General features: G+C 43.7%; 1 protein-coding gene across 5 annotated transcripts in view; it reads left to right on the top strand.

Moving 5' to 3' along the window:
- The window catches only part of NBAS (NBAS subunit of NRZ tethering complex), a 360,511-nt gene that overhangs the window by 256,022 nt on the left and 84,665 nt on the right, over positions 1-19,824 (top strand). For all 5 annotated transcript variants that reach the window (XM_045447679.1, XM_045447678.1, XM_045447677.1 and 2 more), the window contains 4 exons: positions 2,213-2,442; positions 6,494-6,604; positions 14,413-14,663; positions 15,750-16,084. In XM_045447679.1, coding sequence (XP_045303635.1) covers positions 2,213-2,442; positions 6,494-6,604; positions 14,413-14,663; positions 15,750-16,084 — 927 coding nt within the window. The remainder of the gene's footprint in view (positions 1-2,212; positions 2,443-6,493; positions 6,605-14,412; positions 14,664-15,749; positions 16,085-19,824) is intronic.

The raw sequence follows: 19,824 nt of genomic DNA on the forward strand, positions 1-19,824 counted from the left end.
GTGGAACCAGTTGACTCCACGAGCAGGCGTGGGAGCCACAGCCTGGTAGAGAGGGGCTCGGAGAGCCCGATGGCGGGATGCTCGTAGCCTCTCCTCCAAATGCAGCGGGCAAGTGCAGACCGAGGGCTTTGGTCCGAAACCGCCGGGTCAGAGCGTCTGTGGGGGAAAAGCTGTCCTTTGGTGGTGAGCATGGGTTTGCTGGCAGGGTGTAGATTCGGGGCACAAGGTGACAGGCCACGACAGGAGAGTTGTGCCGCCCTGAAACCCGATCTCATTGGAGATGCGCCCTTGCTCTCTTCTGCTGCGAGGCCAGAAAGTGCTGACAGGGTGAGGCTGGGAAAACAGGCAAGGACGGTGCCCACCTGGGGGCGGGGACAGAGCAGGTGTGGATGGGCTCGCTGGCCCTGGAGCAGTGGCCCTGTACCGCGTGACTTCAGGGCCGGCTGAGCCCTTGCTGCGTGATTCAGGGTGCTGCCCCGAGGCTTCAGCCCTTGAGCGGAAAGGGGGTGGGGCTCGATGGCAGCTGTGGAGGCGGCACTAAGTGCTGAGGCGTGGGATCCCCTTTGTCTAATTCCACTGCCAGAAACACCATCCATATGCAGCCGATTCCCAAATCTCTTCTAATTGCAGCTAGATTTGCTTTATTCGTGCCATCTTTCCGTCAGGTCTTAGCTCCCCAGGCCTTAGCGCATATTGAACCCTCACTGCACTTTGTCTCCCTAGATTTTCCTGGCGTTTTCACTGCTGATACCGGAGTGGTTAGTCTAGGCATTAAATCTTCCAAGAAGACTTCCTCTGAATTCCCACAGAACCCTGTGCTTACCTGTATCGTACCATTTTACAATTATTTGCTTGATCGTCTCTCTCCAGAGACTGCATCCCTAGAGGAGAGGGTCATATCTTCTCACTGGCACATAATAGGTGCGCAAGAAATATTTGTTGAATGAATGAAAGATGGTCTCATAACTTACTTTGAAGAGTGAGTTTTCAAACCCAGGACTTTTGACTTGAGACTTAATCTGTGGTTTATGCAATAGGACCGAGTGTGTGCATAGAGGCAGGGAAAAAAACATTGACTTTTTCTCAAATCCACCTACCGGAACCCGAGAAGATTTCTCTAATTGGTTTTTATCGGTTCTCTCAGAATGTTTCCTAATAGGATCAAGAGAGAAATGTCAGGCTAGGTTTGGTAATACAGACTCGACGTTGACAAATCTCCTGGGTACCTCAGAATAATGGCGTACACGTTAGAAATGCTGACAGCTTACTATAATTAGGTGTGTTTCTAAGAACCAAAGATAGATTCTGAAGTTTTTTCCCCTAGTTTGCTTATATTAAAACATATACCATGTCTTCCTAGGAATTGAGTGATTGAATTACTGTGGCTCAAGTATTAGGCTGCCTATTAAACCATTCCAAAATCGTAGCTGAGCTGCTTTTGCTTCGTTGACACACCCTGACCAACTTTAACGTAAATAAATGTGGCCAGTTCATCACTTGTTTTTCTTTCCTGTCGGCTGTCAGATTCCAGGTTTTGTTCTCTTTGAGTAATTTTTTTGTTGTTAGAGAAGCTGTAAAGAATTATAGAGCAATATCCCACTGAGCTCCAAATTGAGCAGAGGAAAAATTGGTTGGATGCTCTCTTATGCAACTAGAAGTGTTTTGTGATTTCAGGAACAGGGATGGGTTTCCTCCCCCCCCCCCTCCCCAACTTATCCCTGGAGAAAACACTCTTCTACTTAGCTGTCTTGGCATTTAGAGTGGCATTACTGAGCTGCATCTTAGTTATTGAGAACACTTACATGGTCCAAAGAAAATTTATCCAGGGGCAATGAAGATGACAATTACTTCAGGGTGAATTATTATAAATGATCAGGTAATTGGGCCCCCAATCTAACGTAGGGTGATGAGAGTTGAAAAAGCAAGTGTACGTTATTTTTTCAACGGGTGGAGATTTTTAAGGTGGAAGAACAGAGCAGGCGTCCAGAAAACTCCTTCTAGACTCCTTTCTGTGTCTTGTCTCTCTGGTCTGCAAAGTTCACTGGCTCCCCCGCTGATTTCTCAGGGTGGCTGTGAGCCTTCACTGATTTCTCGGGGTGGCTGTGAGCCTTGATAAAATGGCAGCAGGGGAAGAGGCAAACAGGTTGCCCAGGAGACGTGGTCGTCTTGTTGTTACTTTATTTTGTTTTTGTTGTTGCTGTTTTTGTTACAGGCTGATCCCAAGGAGCTCATCAAGATGGTCACCAGGCATGTGACTCGATACGGACACGACGCCTGGCCAGAGGACCTGGTTTCACTGACCAAGCAGTTACACTACTACAACGAACGTCTCCTGGATTTCACGCAGGCCCAGATCCTTCAGGGCCTCCGGAAGGGTGTGGATGTACAGCGGTTTACGGCAGACGACCAGTATAAAAGGGAAACTATCCTTGGTTTGGCAGAGTAAGGGATACCTTGGTCTCCTAAAGGGGTGGATTTAAAGCCTAAAAGAACAGGTTGAATGGTCAGGACACTGTCCTTTGAAGGTTTACATCTGTGGTTGTTATAAATAGGACTTGCCTTCTTCCTGGGGTGTGATGGACACGTGGCTGTTCCCAGTTGGATCAGCTGATGGCAGGCAAAGTTGTAAACCTGCAGATTTAAATAATAAGCGTGGGAATTATTTAAAAGTTTCCCATGATTTGGCTAGCCCAATACCAACATTCTTACCATGTTAGCGGGGTGAGGGTATGACCGGCATAAAAAATGTGAAGCTTATTATAGATGTTTAAAAAGATTGCCTGTTATTCCTGGAAGTCTCACTGCAGACTAGGGGGCAGTTTAATTTCCCCCGTGTGTTGAGAATGAGATGTTGTTTGAGTACCGGGGGAAGGACCCAGAGTCTAGATTCAGGGCACCTGTATCTGTCATGGGTTTCCAGAGGAAGGAGAGCTGACCAGCTAGGCCCAGCAGTCTCTCTTGGTGGAAGCCAGTAGCACCTGCCACTTTTCCCTTTGTTGCTTACCTCTTTCAGCAGCAAGCCCCATGTGAGATGGCAGTACAGGTTAAGGCCCAGTGAGAAGCATTTCTTCAGAGGCGTGGGATGCCCCTTGGTTTTAATACTGGTCTCCATTTTTTTAGTTGAGATCAAATGAGAACTAGTTACATGTCACAAGGTGGGAAAGTGGAAAAAAACAAAAAAAAAGAAAAAAATACAAATTAAAAAAAAAAAGCGGGAAAGTGTGTTCACCCATAATGGTTATTAAGTAGAGTTGTTTTGTTCTTAACATCACAATTTGTGGAGCACTTCCCATGGGCAAGGAGCTGTGTTAGGTGCTCTATAAAGCTTATTTTGTAAATCTCTTTTACTCCTCGAACATAATAACCCTGTGGCGTAAAATGGTATTTCCATTTTATAGCTGAAGAACATGAGACTCAGGAGTGTGAGGTAACTGGCCCAAGTTTACATGGGTGGTAAGGATCATCACTGTGATATTAATCTTGGCCTTGGTCTCTCAATTATCAAAGCCATCCCATCTTCACAATGCCCTGGGCCCCCCCCCCCCACTCCCTACCCCCAATGCACGGTTGTGTTCCCAGGCAAGCGAGGCCTGCAATGCAGTCTAGGCTTCCAGCCTTTGAAGCTAAGGTTAAATTGTGCCTATATTTAGTGATTATTCTTCCTTCCTGCTACATTACTTTAAAATAACAAATGTAGCCCTGGTTATGGTTGTAGTATATGCTATTTTTCGTTATTATTATTTAAACCTCTAAGAAAGTGGCAAAGTACCCTTGGCACTCTGTAATAACTTTATATGAGCCCAAGCTTCTTTCCTACCATAAGCACCCCAAATTCTCTTTAAAGTTTATTTGTATTTATCTTGATAGAGATAGAGCAAGCGGGGGAGGGGCAAAGAGAGAGGGAGACAGAATACCACGAAGCCTCTGCATTGTGAGCACAGAGCCCAATGCGGGACTCAGACTCACGGGCTGTGAGATCATGACCTGAGCCAAAATCAAGAGTCGGACACTTAACCGACTGAGCCACCCAGGCACCCCCCGCCCCAAATTCTCTTTAGAGTAAGGCGGGGAATAGACAGATCAAAGAAAAGATAGTAAGAACAGCCTGTAGTGGGATTTAGTTAAGAGAAATGTGGAATAGTTTTTTCTCTCCTCCTCTGTTCTCCTGGAGGTTCACAATGTCATGGAGCCGTTTAATGTCTAAGTTGAAAGTGACTGAAGGGGTCACTTAATCCAGCCTCCTCACTTTCAGAAGAGGGATCTGAGAACCAGAGAACTTTAAACAGTTGTTCGAGGTCACACAGCCCAGGGGTGAGACTCGGCTTCCCATTGCCAAGTCCAGTGGGCTTCTCCTCCGGGCATTTGGTGATCCTGGGTGCCACCCATGCTCATGGTTTCTTAGAAGAAGGTTATTATGCAGAACGCAGGTTACGAGGTAAGGCATGTCTTAACATCATCTGTTACATTTTGCCAGGGTTTTTGTCCTTTACTTTCTTTTGTAAGTATCCAGGATGCTATTTGAAGTGTGTCCTAGAGGACAAATACATGCTTTTGACAAACATACCATAGAACCTTCTCCACAATTTGTTACCTAGAAAAATATCCAACATTCTCTGAACGGCTTGTTTAAAATGTCAGAGTGGGTGTGGCGTTTTTGAGTTCGCAGTTCCGATTTGGGGGCGGGCATTCAGTGTGTGACAAAAATCCTTGACGCGTCTGCTTCCTCCTGTTCTGCAGCACCCCCCCCCCCCCCGCCCCCTCACTGTACACAGCGTGACCAGTCTTTGTTTTCTTGCGAATCATGCATCCATTTTGATGGCATTGGCCTTCTATAAGTGCCTTTTATCCGTCCTTTATTGCCCGTGTATCTTAGATAATAGGTTTCGGTGCTTCGTTGGGCTAACCTGGAGGAGGGCACACAGAGCTTGGCTTCTTCCCACCTTTCTCAGGTGATGAAGGTACCGCTACCTAGTGAGCACGTTCCTGGGGTCAGGCGCTGTGTCAGACTCCCCTCAGAGAAAGGATGAATTGCTAATGGTCGCTATTCTCAAGGGTTTCTCATTCCATAGAGTATACTCAGTAAATACTTGAAGAAATTTTTGATCGGCAATGACCTCGTACTTCACGCAGTGACAGACTTATTCCAGCCCTGGGCCTGTGTTTTACAGTCCACATACACAGAGTGGTTTTTACATTTTTAAAGGTTTGTGGAAAAACAAGAATTTAAAAAAATAATAAAAGAAGAATTTTCTACAGAGACCGTATGGCCGCGAAGCCTAAAAGATTTACCGTCTTGCTGTTCACAGAAGATGTTTACCAACTGTGGGCTAATCAAACGTAGAAGTAAACGTCCTGTTTTTCTCAGTTAGCATGTACATAGTCTTAGCGATATCCCTTAATAAGAGCAGATATTTCATTTCTTTTCCTGTGGTTCTGTCCACCAATCTTCCAAACGAGAATTTCATCCTTAGAATTTCTCTGTTTCTGGGAAATAGAGGTGCTGCCGTAGTCTTTGCAGAATGGCCTTCATGGTGGGTGCTGGGGCCCAGAATTCTTCATAAACCTACAAGGTCTCAAGTCTGGTGACCCCATGCCCTGGGTTAAACCTTCCTCTGGCTCTCCGCTGCCGGTAGGATAAGGTGCAGGTCCCTTGGCAGGAACACCTCCTTCCCCACCCCCCATGCCTTCTCTCTCAGAAGCCCTCTGGCTCTGCTCTTCTCGTAACTACCTTCCCTCAGTTCTGCTTTTTTATCCTCCAGGCTTCAGCTCAAATCGGTCACTCCCTCATCTCTGCTGTCAGTATTTGAAGTCCTCTGGGAGCCCCCCCCCCCCACCCCGCCCCGTTGTATTTGGTTCCTGGTTGACATCTCACATCCTCCACTAGGCTGTGAGTTCCTCAAGAAATGTCTTGTTTGTCTTTGTGTCCCACGGAGCTAGCACAATACCTGATACAGTCTGGAAAACATAAACATTTCTTGAGTGACTGTGCTTCCTCAGATACATGCCTGTAGGGCAGGGATACGTTTCCTTTGCACTGTTGTTGGCCTGTAGGCTCTGGTGTCTGTACCAGAATTTTTTGACCTCCGTACATTTCGGACTGGATAATGCCTTGTGGGAGAGCCGTCTGTGCCTTGCGGGAAGTTCGACAGCATCCCTGTCCTTTCCCCGCTCAGATGCCAGTAGTGTCGTCCTCCTCCTCTCCTGCCATGATAATCAGACACTGTCAGATGTCCCCTGGGGGACAGAATCCCCCTCGGTGGAGAACCACCGTTCTGGACAGTTCCTTGGTCAGTTGCAGTGCACCGCGGTGAGAAAGGAGCGTTAACATGCCTGGGAAGTACGTTTCCTGAATTGCTGTGAAATGTCTTTTTAAGGCCCGTGCCGGCTGCACCCCTTGCAGCTGGAGAGAGTCCTAATGAATAGTTTCGTTGCTGATTAAGGGTAATGTGTTTCTCTTCTTTCCCTTCCCTGTGGCTGATGGACGTTCTTGAAGAACACTTGAGGAGAACGTCTACGGCATTGCCCTTTCTCTGGCACAGCGTTACGGTGTCTCCCGCTGGGAAGTTCTCATGACGCATTTGGAGTTCCTGTTCACGGACAGCGGGTAAGTGCACGGTTCAGATGTACGTTTATTTCCGTGTCTGTCTTTTCTCAGTTCTATTTTAGAAGGATCTTGACCTTGTGAAGTGCAATTTCACCTTTCCTTTTGACCTGTAGTAGACCAACATCTGTACCTTCTCCCTTCATATGTCTCCTGATACGTCCATATTCCAGCAACAGTTTATTAGTTTTTGTCTTTCAGTAATAATAGCCCTGAGTTACTGTAATGTTGGTGTGTTTATTCAGAGGTTTCTTTTGTTTGTTTGTTTGTTTGCTTTTATTGAGAATCTACCGTGTACCAGGAACAGTGTTGATACTCAGGTTACAGTAGTCAGCAAACACTGGCATCCCAGCTGTCTTGGAACCTGTAGTCTAGTGTGGGCGACAGATTATAATTGGATGATGCTAAACAAATGACCACACGGGTGATAGTCTTATCTGTGATAAATATTGAACTGCACCGTTTTTAAAGTCCAGTAATAGGTTCAAATAAATGTTTGTTATGCACATTGGCATTTAAAAAATATCTTGGCATTTTATTAAACATCTTTTTCCTTTCATTGAATGTTACATAAAAGGGTATCATATCTATATAAGCAGGATTGGTCCATTGGTCTGAATTTATTATAAATTATCAGGCAATCTAGTAATGTGCAAGACTGTTCACAGCATATCATTATACCTGATAGCAGTGTGATTATGGAGACACACAGCAATTACAAAAGTAGGAAATCATTACCGCCTGGCATCATTACTTGTGAGTGACAAAACACCTAATATTGATTTAGCAAGTGGTGTTTGGTGCCCCTCATTCCTTACTTAAAAGATGTGGTTCGCCTTACTGTTTAATCACACTTGGTAACACAGGCATTTGAAACCAGCCTTGTTAATAGAAGAGAGATTGCCCAACATTTACTTGTTGAGTCAATGCCTATGAGAAGTTAATAGGTCAGAAAAATAATGTTCCTTTGCTGAAGATTTTTGCTTTTCTGTCCCTTTTAAAAAGTCATTTTCCATGAAAAGTTGATTTTCCTATAATTTTACATTCTCTTTCCTGTTGGTTGAGTTTGGAGATATTCCCTGCCCAGCTCACATACAGAGGGGCGCACACCATCTTGGGTGAGGCAGCGTTATGCAGTAGAGCATAAGCCTTCAAATCACCATAGCTGGATCAAATACTAACTGTCAGTCTCTAGCTGTATGTCCCGATGCAAGGTCATTCAGTTCTCGGGAATTTATTTTCCTCAACTCTAAGGGGTAACAAAAATTAAATGACTTCACGGTAAAATATCAAACCTGCACCCCTTTTCACATGACCAGTACATCATTACTGGCAGTTATTCCTGGAATTTCACTCCTGTGAGAAGGAGATAATCATCGTAAACACCCATACTTGAATTCTTGGTCTCCTTCTTCCCCTTATTTCCCCCGCGCCCCCATTGTTTTCTTCTTAGTCATTGTAAATATCAGTGATGACTTTGAGTGGCCACGTGTGCCTGGCGTCCCTTCCAGCTGGCACACCCCGGCTGTTCTGCCAGGCATGTTCAGCTCCCCATGCTCAGGGCTGATGTATATCTATCACTCACTACAGCCTCGGTGGCCAACTTCACTTCTGGGCTGTTCTGGATGTTTTAGAAGAGGGACGTTTTAGAAGAGACCAGCAGAAATACTTATACCATCAACTACCAGTGTACGTGTGGCTTAGCATGAGGGCACGGGTTTTGGAGTCTGGCCACATTTGGTCCACATCTGCTGCCCATAACCCCAACTATGTAGCTGTGAGCAAGTCTCTTAATCCTCTCGAGTCATTGTTTCCTCAGTGATCCGACCATTATCCTTACCTTGTAAGGTTCGAAAGGTAAGAGAGGATCTGTGGAAAGTATATAGCCTGGCCACTCTGTCATACTGTTGCATTATTCCTGTTATTATTCTTGTCAATTCTGCTGACTCTGTGAGCATCTTTAAGTTTGGGACACAACATCATTTTTAAAATACCAAAGGATGCTTCTAGACGATTGAATAGTACCACATTTGTTCACTCACTAGATATTATTATTTTTATAGGGTCTTCCTATTCTAAGCTTAGGTTTAAGTGCTGAATGAGACAGACACATTATTACCTTCACAAAGCTTATATTGTAATAGGGGAGACGTGCCCACTCTCAACACACACACACACACACACACACACACACACATACACACACACACACACGCATGCACGCACTTGAAAATAGCCAAAAAGTAAATTGCTAGTCCTAGTAAGTACCATAAAGGAAGTGCACAAGTTGTAGATAGCAGTCTAGGCAGAGGGAACGGGTTCTGGAGCAGGAAAGATCTTGGTATTTTGCATAACTAAAGGAAAACCATTGTGGCTGGAGCATATGGCACCTTAGCACTAGAGAACTAAGTAGGGGCCAGAACTCCCTTCGACTGTCATCCTTGGTGACACTCTCCATTGTTTCCCTTCTTAATTAAACAGCAGATCTGAAGGCCTGCATCCTGCATTTTCATTTCACTCTGATAGCCACCTTTGAATCACCAGGTGATTACCCAAGTGTCAGAGATCACGATACCGTCTTCTTCTCAGTCTCCTTTAGATGCGTGGCAAGGGGCCCCTGGCGCATGGAACCTGCCTGCACTCTTCTATTTTTCACAATCAGTTTCGTATTCTTTGTTAGGATTCTTTTGTTCTCAGGTACAGGGATGAACCAGCGCAAGTTCTCGCTGTGGGAGGATGAATAAACTGTAAGGCATCTGTCTCTTTCTGAATTGAAACAGAAGATACACAGGACTTGTGTTCCAGGATTGCTGCTGCTCAGAGGCAGAATTGTGTCCACACGGCCACACTGTAAAGGATTCCAGATCCTGGCCTTTTCTCTGTCTCCTCCCTTAAGGAAGCCTGGCTTGGCTGAGGAGTTAGTGTGAGAATAGTTAGCGTATAGAGAGAGGATTTAAGGTAGCTCGGCTTACTAAAAGTAGCTCATAACATTGAAAATTAGGATAAAATAAAAACTCGGGACCAGGAAAAAAAATCCATATTAGAGTAGGAAGTTTGAACATAGATATTCAGGTCATAGGCCTTCTGTAGTCGTTAAATTTGGTTTTGATCTTTCTTTTGGCCTAAGGGTGGGGGGTTGTGGATCATGACCCACACTCTGATTTGCATTGTGCCTAAGAAGAAACCTGCCATTCCTAAGAGTGGAAGAACTGATTACCACCATTACCAAAGTGGAAGCTGTTCCTTCCATACATCTGCAACCTTCCTTTCCATGTTGTGACCATTAAGGCCACTTCTCTCCCAAACTGTCAAAAGCTCCTGACACTGGCATAAAATGTAAGCAAGACAATGCACTTTGGCTTGTTTCCATCTGGTGGACAGTGCTCAGACTCTGAATCCTGGGTTCAAACTCTGGCTCTGTCACTTCCTACTAAAGTGTTCTTGCCAGGTAGACACGTTGCTTCAGCCCTGTATGTATGCCTAGGTTTCCTTGTCTGCAGAATGAGTTTTCTCATTCCATTTGACAAAACTGCTGTGAGATTTCAGAGATTTATACAAAATACCTGACATGTGGTAGGTGCTCAAAAAACAGCTGTTGTTAATTCTGGAAACAGATCATATACACCAAACCCATCCTATGACCAGTATTAGCCCAACATTGTACATCTTATCCTTGAATAGTTATTTTTCAAGTCAACATTAATTATAAGGTATCTGCTTTGTGAGAAATAAATGAGTTGACATGGCACTTAACATCTAAATGCTCAGTAAATGGTACCTATTCATCTATTTCTGTGCTGTGGTGTCTTTGAAAATATTTTTTTGTTAGGTAATAATATGAGACTATATAAACCAGTGAGAATCTAAGGTGTCAGGATTGTCATTGTAGAGGAGACGAAGCCTATTCTCATGGCCTGCCCCATCATGCTCTGTTCATATACAACATTCCACAGAGGATCTGAGTAGTTGTATGACAAGAAATAGACAGAGATGCTCATTATTGGTCATCCCATCAACCGTGTAGGTGAACTTGTAAAATTAAATTCCATTTTTCAGTTTACAAAGACTTGGCCAAAATGTTGGCAAAACTGAAAAATGCCACGACTATTTTGACTTTATTTTCTCTTTGTAGTCCCATGTGCAACTGTCAGGCAGCATTGCACATCAAGTCGGCCACGTCAAGTTCATTCTGAGCATTTGTGTGGTGAATACCTTGGATTGTTTCCTTCAGGTCAGAGTAGTTATAACTTAGAGGGTAAAATTGTCTCTTTGCACAGGCATCAGTGGAGGAACCCTGTTCGCTCATGATCAGGGTCATGAATTTGGACCCATATGTCTTTAAACTTTTAGGATTAGTCTTTGGCGGAAATGCCTGGAAGTTAGTACATCTGGACTGTGTGAAGCCATATCCCCATCCCTTTGTCTCTGCCTTTCCCAGTGGCCGTCTGCCTTCTCCTGTCCCACTGTCCTTTTTCCTTCCTTTCCTCTTCTCGGTATTGTTCAGACAGGTAATAGAACTTTATTATCAGTCTGTCTCAGACTGAGTAAAGGAAAACATATTTAAATAAATTTGTTTTCCTATTTGAATATAAGTTCTTTCAATACATGTTGTTCTTGAATCACATTTTTGGGTGATTGACAACTTGAAGCCATTACAGAACACTAATCAAAGGATTAGTGCTATTAATTTATTCCTTGTGCACCGGGTACAACTCATGCTAGTTTCTTCCTTTAGTTAATCTCTGAAAGCTAAATATGCATTATATATATAAGCTGCTTTATGGCTAAAACTAGGCTCAAGATAAAGCACTTAAACTGTTTTCAAGGGTAATCATTAATTTGATTAGTGAAAAGTCCGTAGTGGTTTCATGGTATTTCTTCCTATTCTCTTGAATGTGGGTTCTTTGGAATTGTTTTCCAAGCAGAGTTTTCATTTCTTGTTCCAAAGGGAAGATAACAGCTTCTTTCAATGGAAACTATTAAAATGGGTTATTGATTACTGGCGTCTATAAAAGATCTTAGCACATTGTAATTTACTGAAGAGGCAGGTTTTGGCATTTAATCATGTATCACTAAAGGTATTCCAGATCTCTCTGGACAAGATAAGTAGGTAAAATTGCACATCGGACAACCCGAATTGTAGGCACAGAAGAATAAATGGGTGGGCAAAGGGGAAAGTTGTGTTGGTTAGGAGAGACTATATTCAGAATGAAGCCAATCACCAGTGAACTAAAACTGTTAGGGCTTAATCACTGGCCACTTTGTAGATGAGTCTATCTCAAGTATTCTGTTTATCAGGGTGTTAAGAATGAAGTATGACAGGAGAACTCTTTGAGAGTATTGCCGCTGGGAGAGAGAACTAATGTTCATTACAGAAAAACTCCTGTTTTTGACATGATTGGTACTGCAGACACTTGACCTTCATTAGTCAAAGGCTACTTTGTGATGAGCTGAGCAGAACACACGCCAAGTCCAAACAGATGTGGACCCTTTGTCTTAAGCAGGTCGCTTAAACTCTCTGATGGCAGTTTCTTGTCTGTAGGTTGGTAATTACTTAGATTTCACTTGCCTTGCTTAGGAATCAGCCTAAGAAGTGCACGTGTGTTCCCCTCCCCCCTCCATCGGCATGCTGTTCTGCCTGCAAGTTTTCATCCATATGACCTGTCTTCATGGGGTTACACGGTTTGCTGTTTACTGCAGACTTCGTTTTACAAATTATGCAGAAACATCAGAAATTCTGTGAATCGCGTTCATACACGACGGCGTGTACAGTATATTTCAGAGGTGACATTGCATACTTTGAATAGTGATACTATCAAGGTTGCTTTCTGACCAGCCATTCATTTATACTCATTTGTTGTACAGACCTTGTGCTTTCTTGTCTCGATACAAGAAACTCTCTTTGCTTCATTCCTTTTTTCAGTACCAAGCTCAAGTGCTTCCTTCAGTAAGCCTTCTGTTAACATTGACATGTACCTCCTCTCAAGATACAGCTTTAGTGATCCTACTGTTAATTAGAATATGGTTGTGTGGCCTTTGTCCTTACCATTATTTTGCATTGTGGTTTAACTCTTAAGTATTTAGAACTCAACTAGCTTTTCAAACTGCTGGGTAGAGCTCTGTGTTGTCAATCTTTTTTTTTTTTTTTCTTTTAAGTTTATTTATTTATTTTGAGAGACAGGGAGAGAGAGCGAATCCCAGCCAAGCTCCATGCTAGAAGTGTGGCTCAAACCCAGGAGCCGTGAGATCATAACCTGAGCTGAAAGCAACAGTTGGACGCTTAACCGACTCAGCCACCCAGGCGCCCCTGTTGTAAATCTTTATACTCTCCCCCCACGACGAGCAGGGTGCCTGGTCCCTGGAGGACACCTACGTTTTGTTCATCCACCCATCTGTTTGGCATTCATAAGACACATGTTGAATGTTTCCTTTTTACCACACACTGGTGTTTGGAACTGAGAAACTAAAGATGAAGATATGGTACCATCTTTTCCATCAAGTGGTACATAGCCTAGTGAGGGAGACAGACAAGGTAATGAAAAGTTACAGCACGTTATGAGTGCTGGAAGAGAAGGATGCTCAGAGGAGGCAGTCGGGGACATTTTTATAGACTGGGGACATTTTTATAGATGTTTGAACTATGTCTTAATAGAAAAACAGAGTTTCTCGAGAAGTGACAGTTAAAAGAGTATTTAAAAAAATTACTTGATATTTTCACTTTATGGATTGCTGCTGGTATCCCAAGTATCATCACACCCTTATAAAAATTTTAAAACATAATTTGTATTAACTTTATGTCCTTAAACCCAAAAACATGTCTTGGCATTTCCTAAAAGTGGGAATTCCATTAAATAGGGCATCATATTTCAGAGATGCTGCTTTTCAGTTGTATGTGATCTAACTTTGATTCCGCCAGAAGTCTCCCTGGCACCCCTTGCATCCTTTGTATGCTACTGCTGAATGCCCCGGAGACTGGACATTTCTATGAGTGCTGACTTACTCTGCACGGGGCATCAGGGTTACACCGGGCTGGAGGCATTATGTTCTGTCTGGGGAGAAGCCAAGACCAAAATTAAGTCTTCCCCTTTACCCCCAGAAATAAAAACTGATTGACCAAACTAAGACTCCTTAAAAATTGTTTGCAGTACTTTAACCTTAAATGACCTTTTTTTATTACATTATAAAGACCTCTAAATCATGGTGAAAATACCAAGAAGTGTGTTCATTGTAATGGCATTCATTACCACAGATAAGTCAAGTGAACATATCTGTTCTTTCCCATTTTAATTCTCTTTGAACACAGTATCAAATTTGGGTGTATTGAATAGCAGTTCGGGGCTCTTGGGTGTAAAACTTATATGCCTCAAAGTCGGAGTTGTTTCTTCTCCCCCACCATTTCCTAAATTCCTGAAATAATAAGGTTGTTTACATTTCTATAATGAAGCTCAGATTTTAAGTGTTTCTTGTGACATGAATAAATAATGCATAACGGAAGCTGACAAGTCTGGGTTCATCTCCTGGATGTTAAGCGTTGGGTGACTCTCCCATCTGAAGGAATGTGAACCCTACTTCACAGGGTTGCTGTGACCCACATGAGAGAACGCGAAAATTGTATAATAGTAAGCGTTTAACACTCCTATTTGCCCTTATATAAACAGCCCACATTCTGGTGGTTTGCTGAAATTGATTGACAAGAAGAAGGGACTTGTAAGAAGCAGCCTGTCTTTTTCAGTCAGGGGGAAAAAAAACAACAACAAATTGTTTACTAAAGGGACCAAATCTTAACACAATTTCTTTCTCCTTAATTTCAGTTTGTCCACAGTAGAAATTGAAAATCGAGCCCAAGCCCTTCATCTCTTTGAGACTTTGAAGACTGATCCTGAAGCCTTTCACAAGCACATGGTCAAGTATATTTACCCCGCTATAGGTGGCTTTGATCACGAAAGGTTGCTATATTATTTCTCTCTTCTGGAAAGCTGTGGCTGTGCAGATTTGGGGCAATATGCCATTAAGCCAGAAACGCACATTCGGCTGCTGAAGAAATTTAAGGTCGTTGCTGCAGGTAAGATGATCCTTTCCCTGCTTGAAAACTCATTCTTTAAACTAAAGCCAGGAATTAATTTTTTTGTGCACAGTCATGTTTGTGCATTTTGTGACTGGCAGAGATCAGAAATCACAGGATCTGATGCTAATTGACTTTAGTTATTATCTTTGCAACTCCTTTACTTACTGTTTAAGGAATTAAATACCAAAGAAACTATAAGAGACCTATGGAAGTCACACATTGACTTTGTCTTACAGTAGGCCTGGTGCTGAGATCTGGAGTTTTTGACTAATCCTCCAGAGGTCTATTCCCTACTCCCAGTGGTTCTATTTTATCTATAGAAGGGACAGGGCTGGGACACTTCACATTTGGCAATTTGGCCGAATTTCACCTCACTGGAGACTCTGTGTTTTAAGGATGTGTTAAACCCTTAAAATAAGAGCATTTGCACCTTTGATAAATGGTGGCAGTCTTTAGAATGCTATCCCTGTCTCTCTAAGCTCCTAACTAAGACATTAAACACATTAATACCTCTCCAGTCTGTATGATACTTTATAATTTACTTTGAAATCTATATTCATTCAATACTTAAAACAGTTGTGAGAATTTATTTCAGTCTGTCAGTGGTTTACCGAGTAACCAAATTAGAAGCTGGACCAGATGCAAAAAAAGGAGCAAAATTGCATCCCTGCCTGCAGGTAGTTGATGGGATGGCAGATGAACTATGGGGAAATAGAATGCAGTGCGATGAGCATGCTGGTCAAAGGAAATATAGGTGCCGTGGAAGGACGTGGAAGGATGGAGGAAGCCAGAGGATAAGCCCTCTCCAGCATGCACGCCAGGAAACCTGAGGCACGCGGAAGTGGGCGGCCTGTGGAGGACCGCACGGCTGACCGCCTCACAGGCTGGGACAAGAGCTCACATCTTTTGATCTCTGTAATCGACAGAATATCTGCTATAAATTGGTAGATAAAATTTTCCCTTCAGCAGTCCAGAGGGCTGTGTGCGTGCGTGCGTGTGTGTGTGTGTGTGTGTGTGTGTGAAAGCTCCTGTATGTTTATGTTGGAAAGAACCCACTCCCTTTTTTTCTTTTCGTTCCATTAGGTCTTAATTACAAAAAGCTGACCGATGACAGCACGAATCCTCTTGAAGCCCTGGAGCCAGTTCTTTCAAGTCAAAATATCTTATCTATTTCCAAACTTGTTCCCAAAATCCCCGCAAAGGATGGACACATGCTTTCCCCGAGCTCTCTGTACGCCATCTGGCTGCAGAAGCTGTTCTGGACTGGAGACCCGCACCTCATTAAACAAGTCCCGGAGTCCTCACCCGAGTGGCTCCGCGCCTATGACGTCTGCGTGAAGTACTTTGATCGCCTCCACCCGGGCGACCTCCTCACGGTGGTGGATGCCATTACATTCTCTCCGAAAGCTGTGACCAAGGTAACTGAAAAGATCGTTGAAAGTGCATTGAATGCTGTAGAAGAAACCAAAATGGCTCTTAAATCCAGTAGATTGTTTTGATTTCCGCTCTTGGGATGGAGAATACTTAACGTGTTTGACGTTTTCGTTTCTTGCTAAGCGCGAGATGTTCTAATTGGGAAATCATTTTCCTCTGTCACAGATGTGCGAGTAGTCTAAATCTGACTTGACTCTCTCTCATTCACGTGTGCGTCTTGTACACGTTACGGTTCTCCTGTGTCACAGTGAATACGCCACCTTGTTCTTTCCAGTTGCGAAGCGGGAAGCACGTCCAGTGCCCCACCCACATTACCTGCTTTCAGTGGCAGGCCGACAGCTCAGCTGTGGTGAAATCGAGCCCCTAAAAACTTTTGCCTGAATTCCATGCAGTATATGACTTGGTGATAGAATTATCCACGAAGTCTCTGTAGACATTTTCTAATGTCTGCTCCACGCTTAGGTCTGAGCACCTTTAACTGGACTCCCAATTCCTGCTCTGGATCCTTCAACAATACCTAGTTTCATACAGAGTAAATAATGTGAGTCCTTCTCCTTCTCTTCCTGCCATCTCAGGACCTTACTGTAAAACAAAATTCTGCTGTTTGGTGGCGGGGGATGTCTCTCCCGAAAACACCTCCCACCTCTGGTCTCAACTGCTGAGTTCTGTTGCCTTTGGAACTTTTTCCTCCTCTGCTTGACGGTCTTTGCTGCTGCTCTCCCCGTCTCCAAGCTGGCAAGTCTACCCACTACCCTATCACAAGTATTTTTAAACTTTTTTTTTTTTAAGTTTATTTATTTTGAGAGTGAGTGAGCAGGGTAGGGACAGATAGAGAGGGAGAGAGAGAATCCCAAGCCTGATGCAGGGCTCGATCCCACGAACCATGAGATCAAGACCTGAGCAGAAATCAAGAGTCGGACACTTAAGACCGAACCATCCAGGTGCCCCACTATCGCGAGTACTTTTTTTTTTTTCTTTTGGAAAAAAGAGAGTTTTGGAGATACAGTTCTTTTGAATCTCTTTTGGAGATGCATTCCTTTTTTTTTTTTTTTTTTTTATATTACAAGTATTTTTCACATGGCTCATATTAGCCTGAAAATTTAGTGTAAAGCCTAAGAATTCAAGTCATTCATTTGGAGGTTGATACAGGTAGAGGTTCAAACATCTGTGGGGAATTCTGGTTCTAACTAACTTATTCGATTAACGGTTGTGGGTGGAACCAAGGACTTCATCACTGACTATTAGAACTCAAGCACTTTAGTTAATAACTTGGTTTTAAATTTTGCAAGCACTGCAGGGACGCCTGGGTGGTTCAGTCGGTTAAGCGTCTGACTTCAGCTCAGGTCATGATCTCATGGTTTGCGAGTTCGAGCCCCATATTGGGCTCTGTGCTGACAGCTCAGAGCCTGGAGCCTGCTTTGGATTCTGCGTCTCCCTCTCTCTGCCCCTCCCCTGCTCACATTTTCTCTCTTTCTCTCTCAAAAATAAACAAACGTTAAAATAAAGAAATTTTACAAGCACTGCTATGAAAAGGAAATGATCTTTTTTGTTGTTTCCAAGGAAGCAACTAAAAATGATTTTAAAGGAAGATAGCCTCATATATTTGAAAAGAGTACGTGTTTCAAGTCCTTTGAACCTGGTTTTGAACTTTGAACCTGCAACTTAATAGCTCTGTGGTTTAGACTGAGGAATCTGTTGACCTCTCTCTCCTTGTGGCTGAGTAATCTGTGGTACAGATATATTATTACCCCCATTTTGACAGGTGAGGGAAGTGAGGCCTACGAAGTTAATTTGGTAATAGAGGAGCCACAGCGTGAAGTCGAGAAGGCTTTTTTCCAGAGTCCTTGCTCTTAACCCCCGAACTGTACTGTATGTGAGGAGCCCTGGAACCAGCAGCTAGAGTCAAGGGCCTGGGGCCATTGTAGGAGCTGTAGGGGAGCAGGGCGCAGAGAGCCCCAGGGACATTCAGTCCAAGTGGAGTAGCCTGTCCTGGGATGTGCCCGGAGCAGGGCTGAGTCTGAACAAAGGAGGGTGGGCAGGAACCTGGCAAGTATGGGGAAAAAGGCAAGAGTCCAGCAAACGTGGGTTTGGAATCTCCCAGAACGAGAAGAGGGTTGGAGCCCAAGGAAGTACACATGAAGGGAAGGGAAGGAACCAAGTGGGGAGTTGAGGTGCAAGGAAAAGGCTCCAGAGGTGGGACCATGAACTGGCTATAGGAGCTGGACAAGCAAACAGACCAGGCAGGAAGCCAGGAAGATGGGGGGGGGGGGGGCTGGGGGGGTTCACTCTAAGGCCGTTTCTTTCCCCTCAGCCTGATGTGGGTTTTCAATGCTTTATGTGAGGGCAGGACAAAGAGTAGCATGCCATCGCCGAGGCCATGTGCTAATTGTGAGTATGTGCATGGAAGCGGACAGATGAGTCTAGATTTCCAGCAGCAGTGATTTACTCAGAATTAAATGTAAGACATGGACATAGAATCCACTCCGAATTTGAGCTGTTATTTATGATGTTTCAAGTCCGATGATTTTCGGTTACAGCACATTCTCCAACCACCTGAAAACGTATGACCCAATTGTTTGTGCACACATGCGCACTTTTCCTGAGGAGAACATGTCTGGCTGACCCAGTAAAGAGTGAGTCAATAACTATGGCATTGCTTTCTCTCCATTCAGATGGTGTCGTCCTTAGCAAGATACCCTTGTGTAGTCAACTATCTCGAGGCGCCTGGCTGGTTCAGTAGGAAAGAGCATGTGACTCTTGATCTTGGGGTTATGGGTTTGAGCCCCACATTGGGGATAGAGATTGCTTAAATAAATATAAAAAAAAGAGATGGTTTTCTACTGAGTCAGGCAAGCTATAGGAAAATGAGAGAAAAGCATTTAAAATTAATTTTACATCTTTGGTCTAGCTGTTTTTCCTCATGTTATTAATTGGCAAGCTTTCAGTTTTCCTTTGAGAGAGGAAAAGTATAAGGTTTAGGTACAGTGCTTGCTTGAAGTCCCACAGTACTGTGCCAGAGAGAGAGAGAGAGAGAGAGACAGAGAGCGAGAGAAATTCAAATTGAAATACAACCCTTACATGTCCGAGGACACGTTTGGAAAAGGAAGTGCAGCTGGGTTTGGCCAAATTTGCAAAACACCAGATGTTCCCACAGCTCGTACATGATGTTAAAAATGTAAAATAAGTCTGTACTGCTCACATGTGGTGTGCGGGTTTCAAATGTGTACCCACGTTTAATTCCAAACCGAACTGTGGAAGGAACTGGTGAGCTAATTCTAGAGTGCGGGACAAGAGCACGAAGCTGTTGTATAGGTGCTAGAATTCAGACGGGAGGGTCCAGAAGCCTGCGCTTTGTACCCTTCCCCCGACAAAATAAGCCAGAGAGGGCTGTTTGCCTTCGAGATCATTGTCATTCAGTTGCCATTTGCATTGGCAGAATTTGTGGAAATTCTGGGGAAAATATGCACAAAGTGGTATTATGTCATATAGGCAGAGATTGAATTTTCATGACATTTGAGGTGATGAATATGCAGAAGCTTCAGAGAACACAAATGTTTAAAGTTCATTTGCTGCAAATCTAAATTGTTTGGTTTTTTGTGGAGTCAGGTAAGAGTTGCTTTCCTATTGCTTTTCCGGTTGAGCAATTAGCTACATTTTGTAGAAGGGACAGAGAGCAAGTTAGTGGGTTAGAAATCCAGGAAAATGATCAAAGAAGCTGCAGTTG

This window comes from Leopardus geoffroyi, chromosome A3 (assembly GCF_018350155.1).
Source record: "Leopardus geoffroyi isolate Oge1 chromosome A3, O.geoffroyi_Oge1_pat1.0, whole genome shotgun sequence".
NCBI classification, from domain to species: Eukaryota; Metazoa; Chordata; class Mammalia; order Carnivora; family Felidae; genus Leopardus; species Leopardus geoffroyi.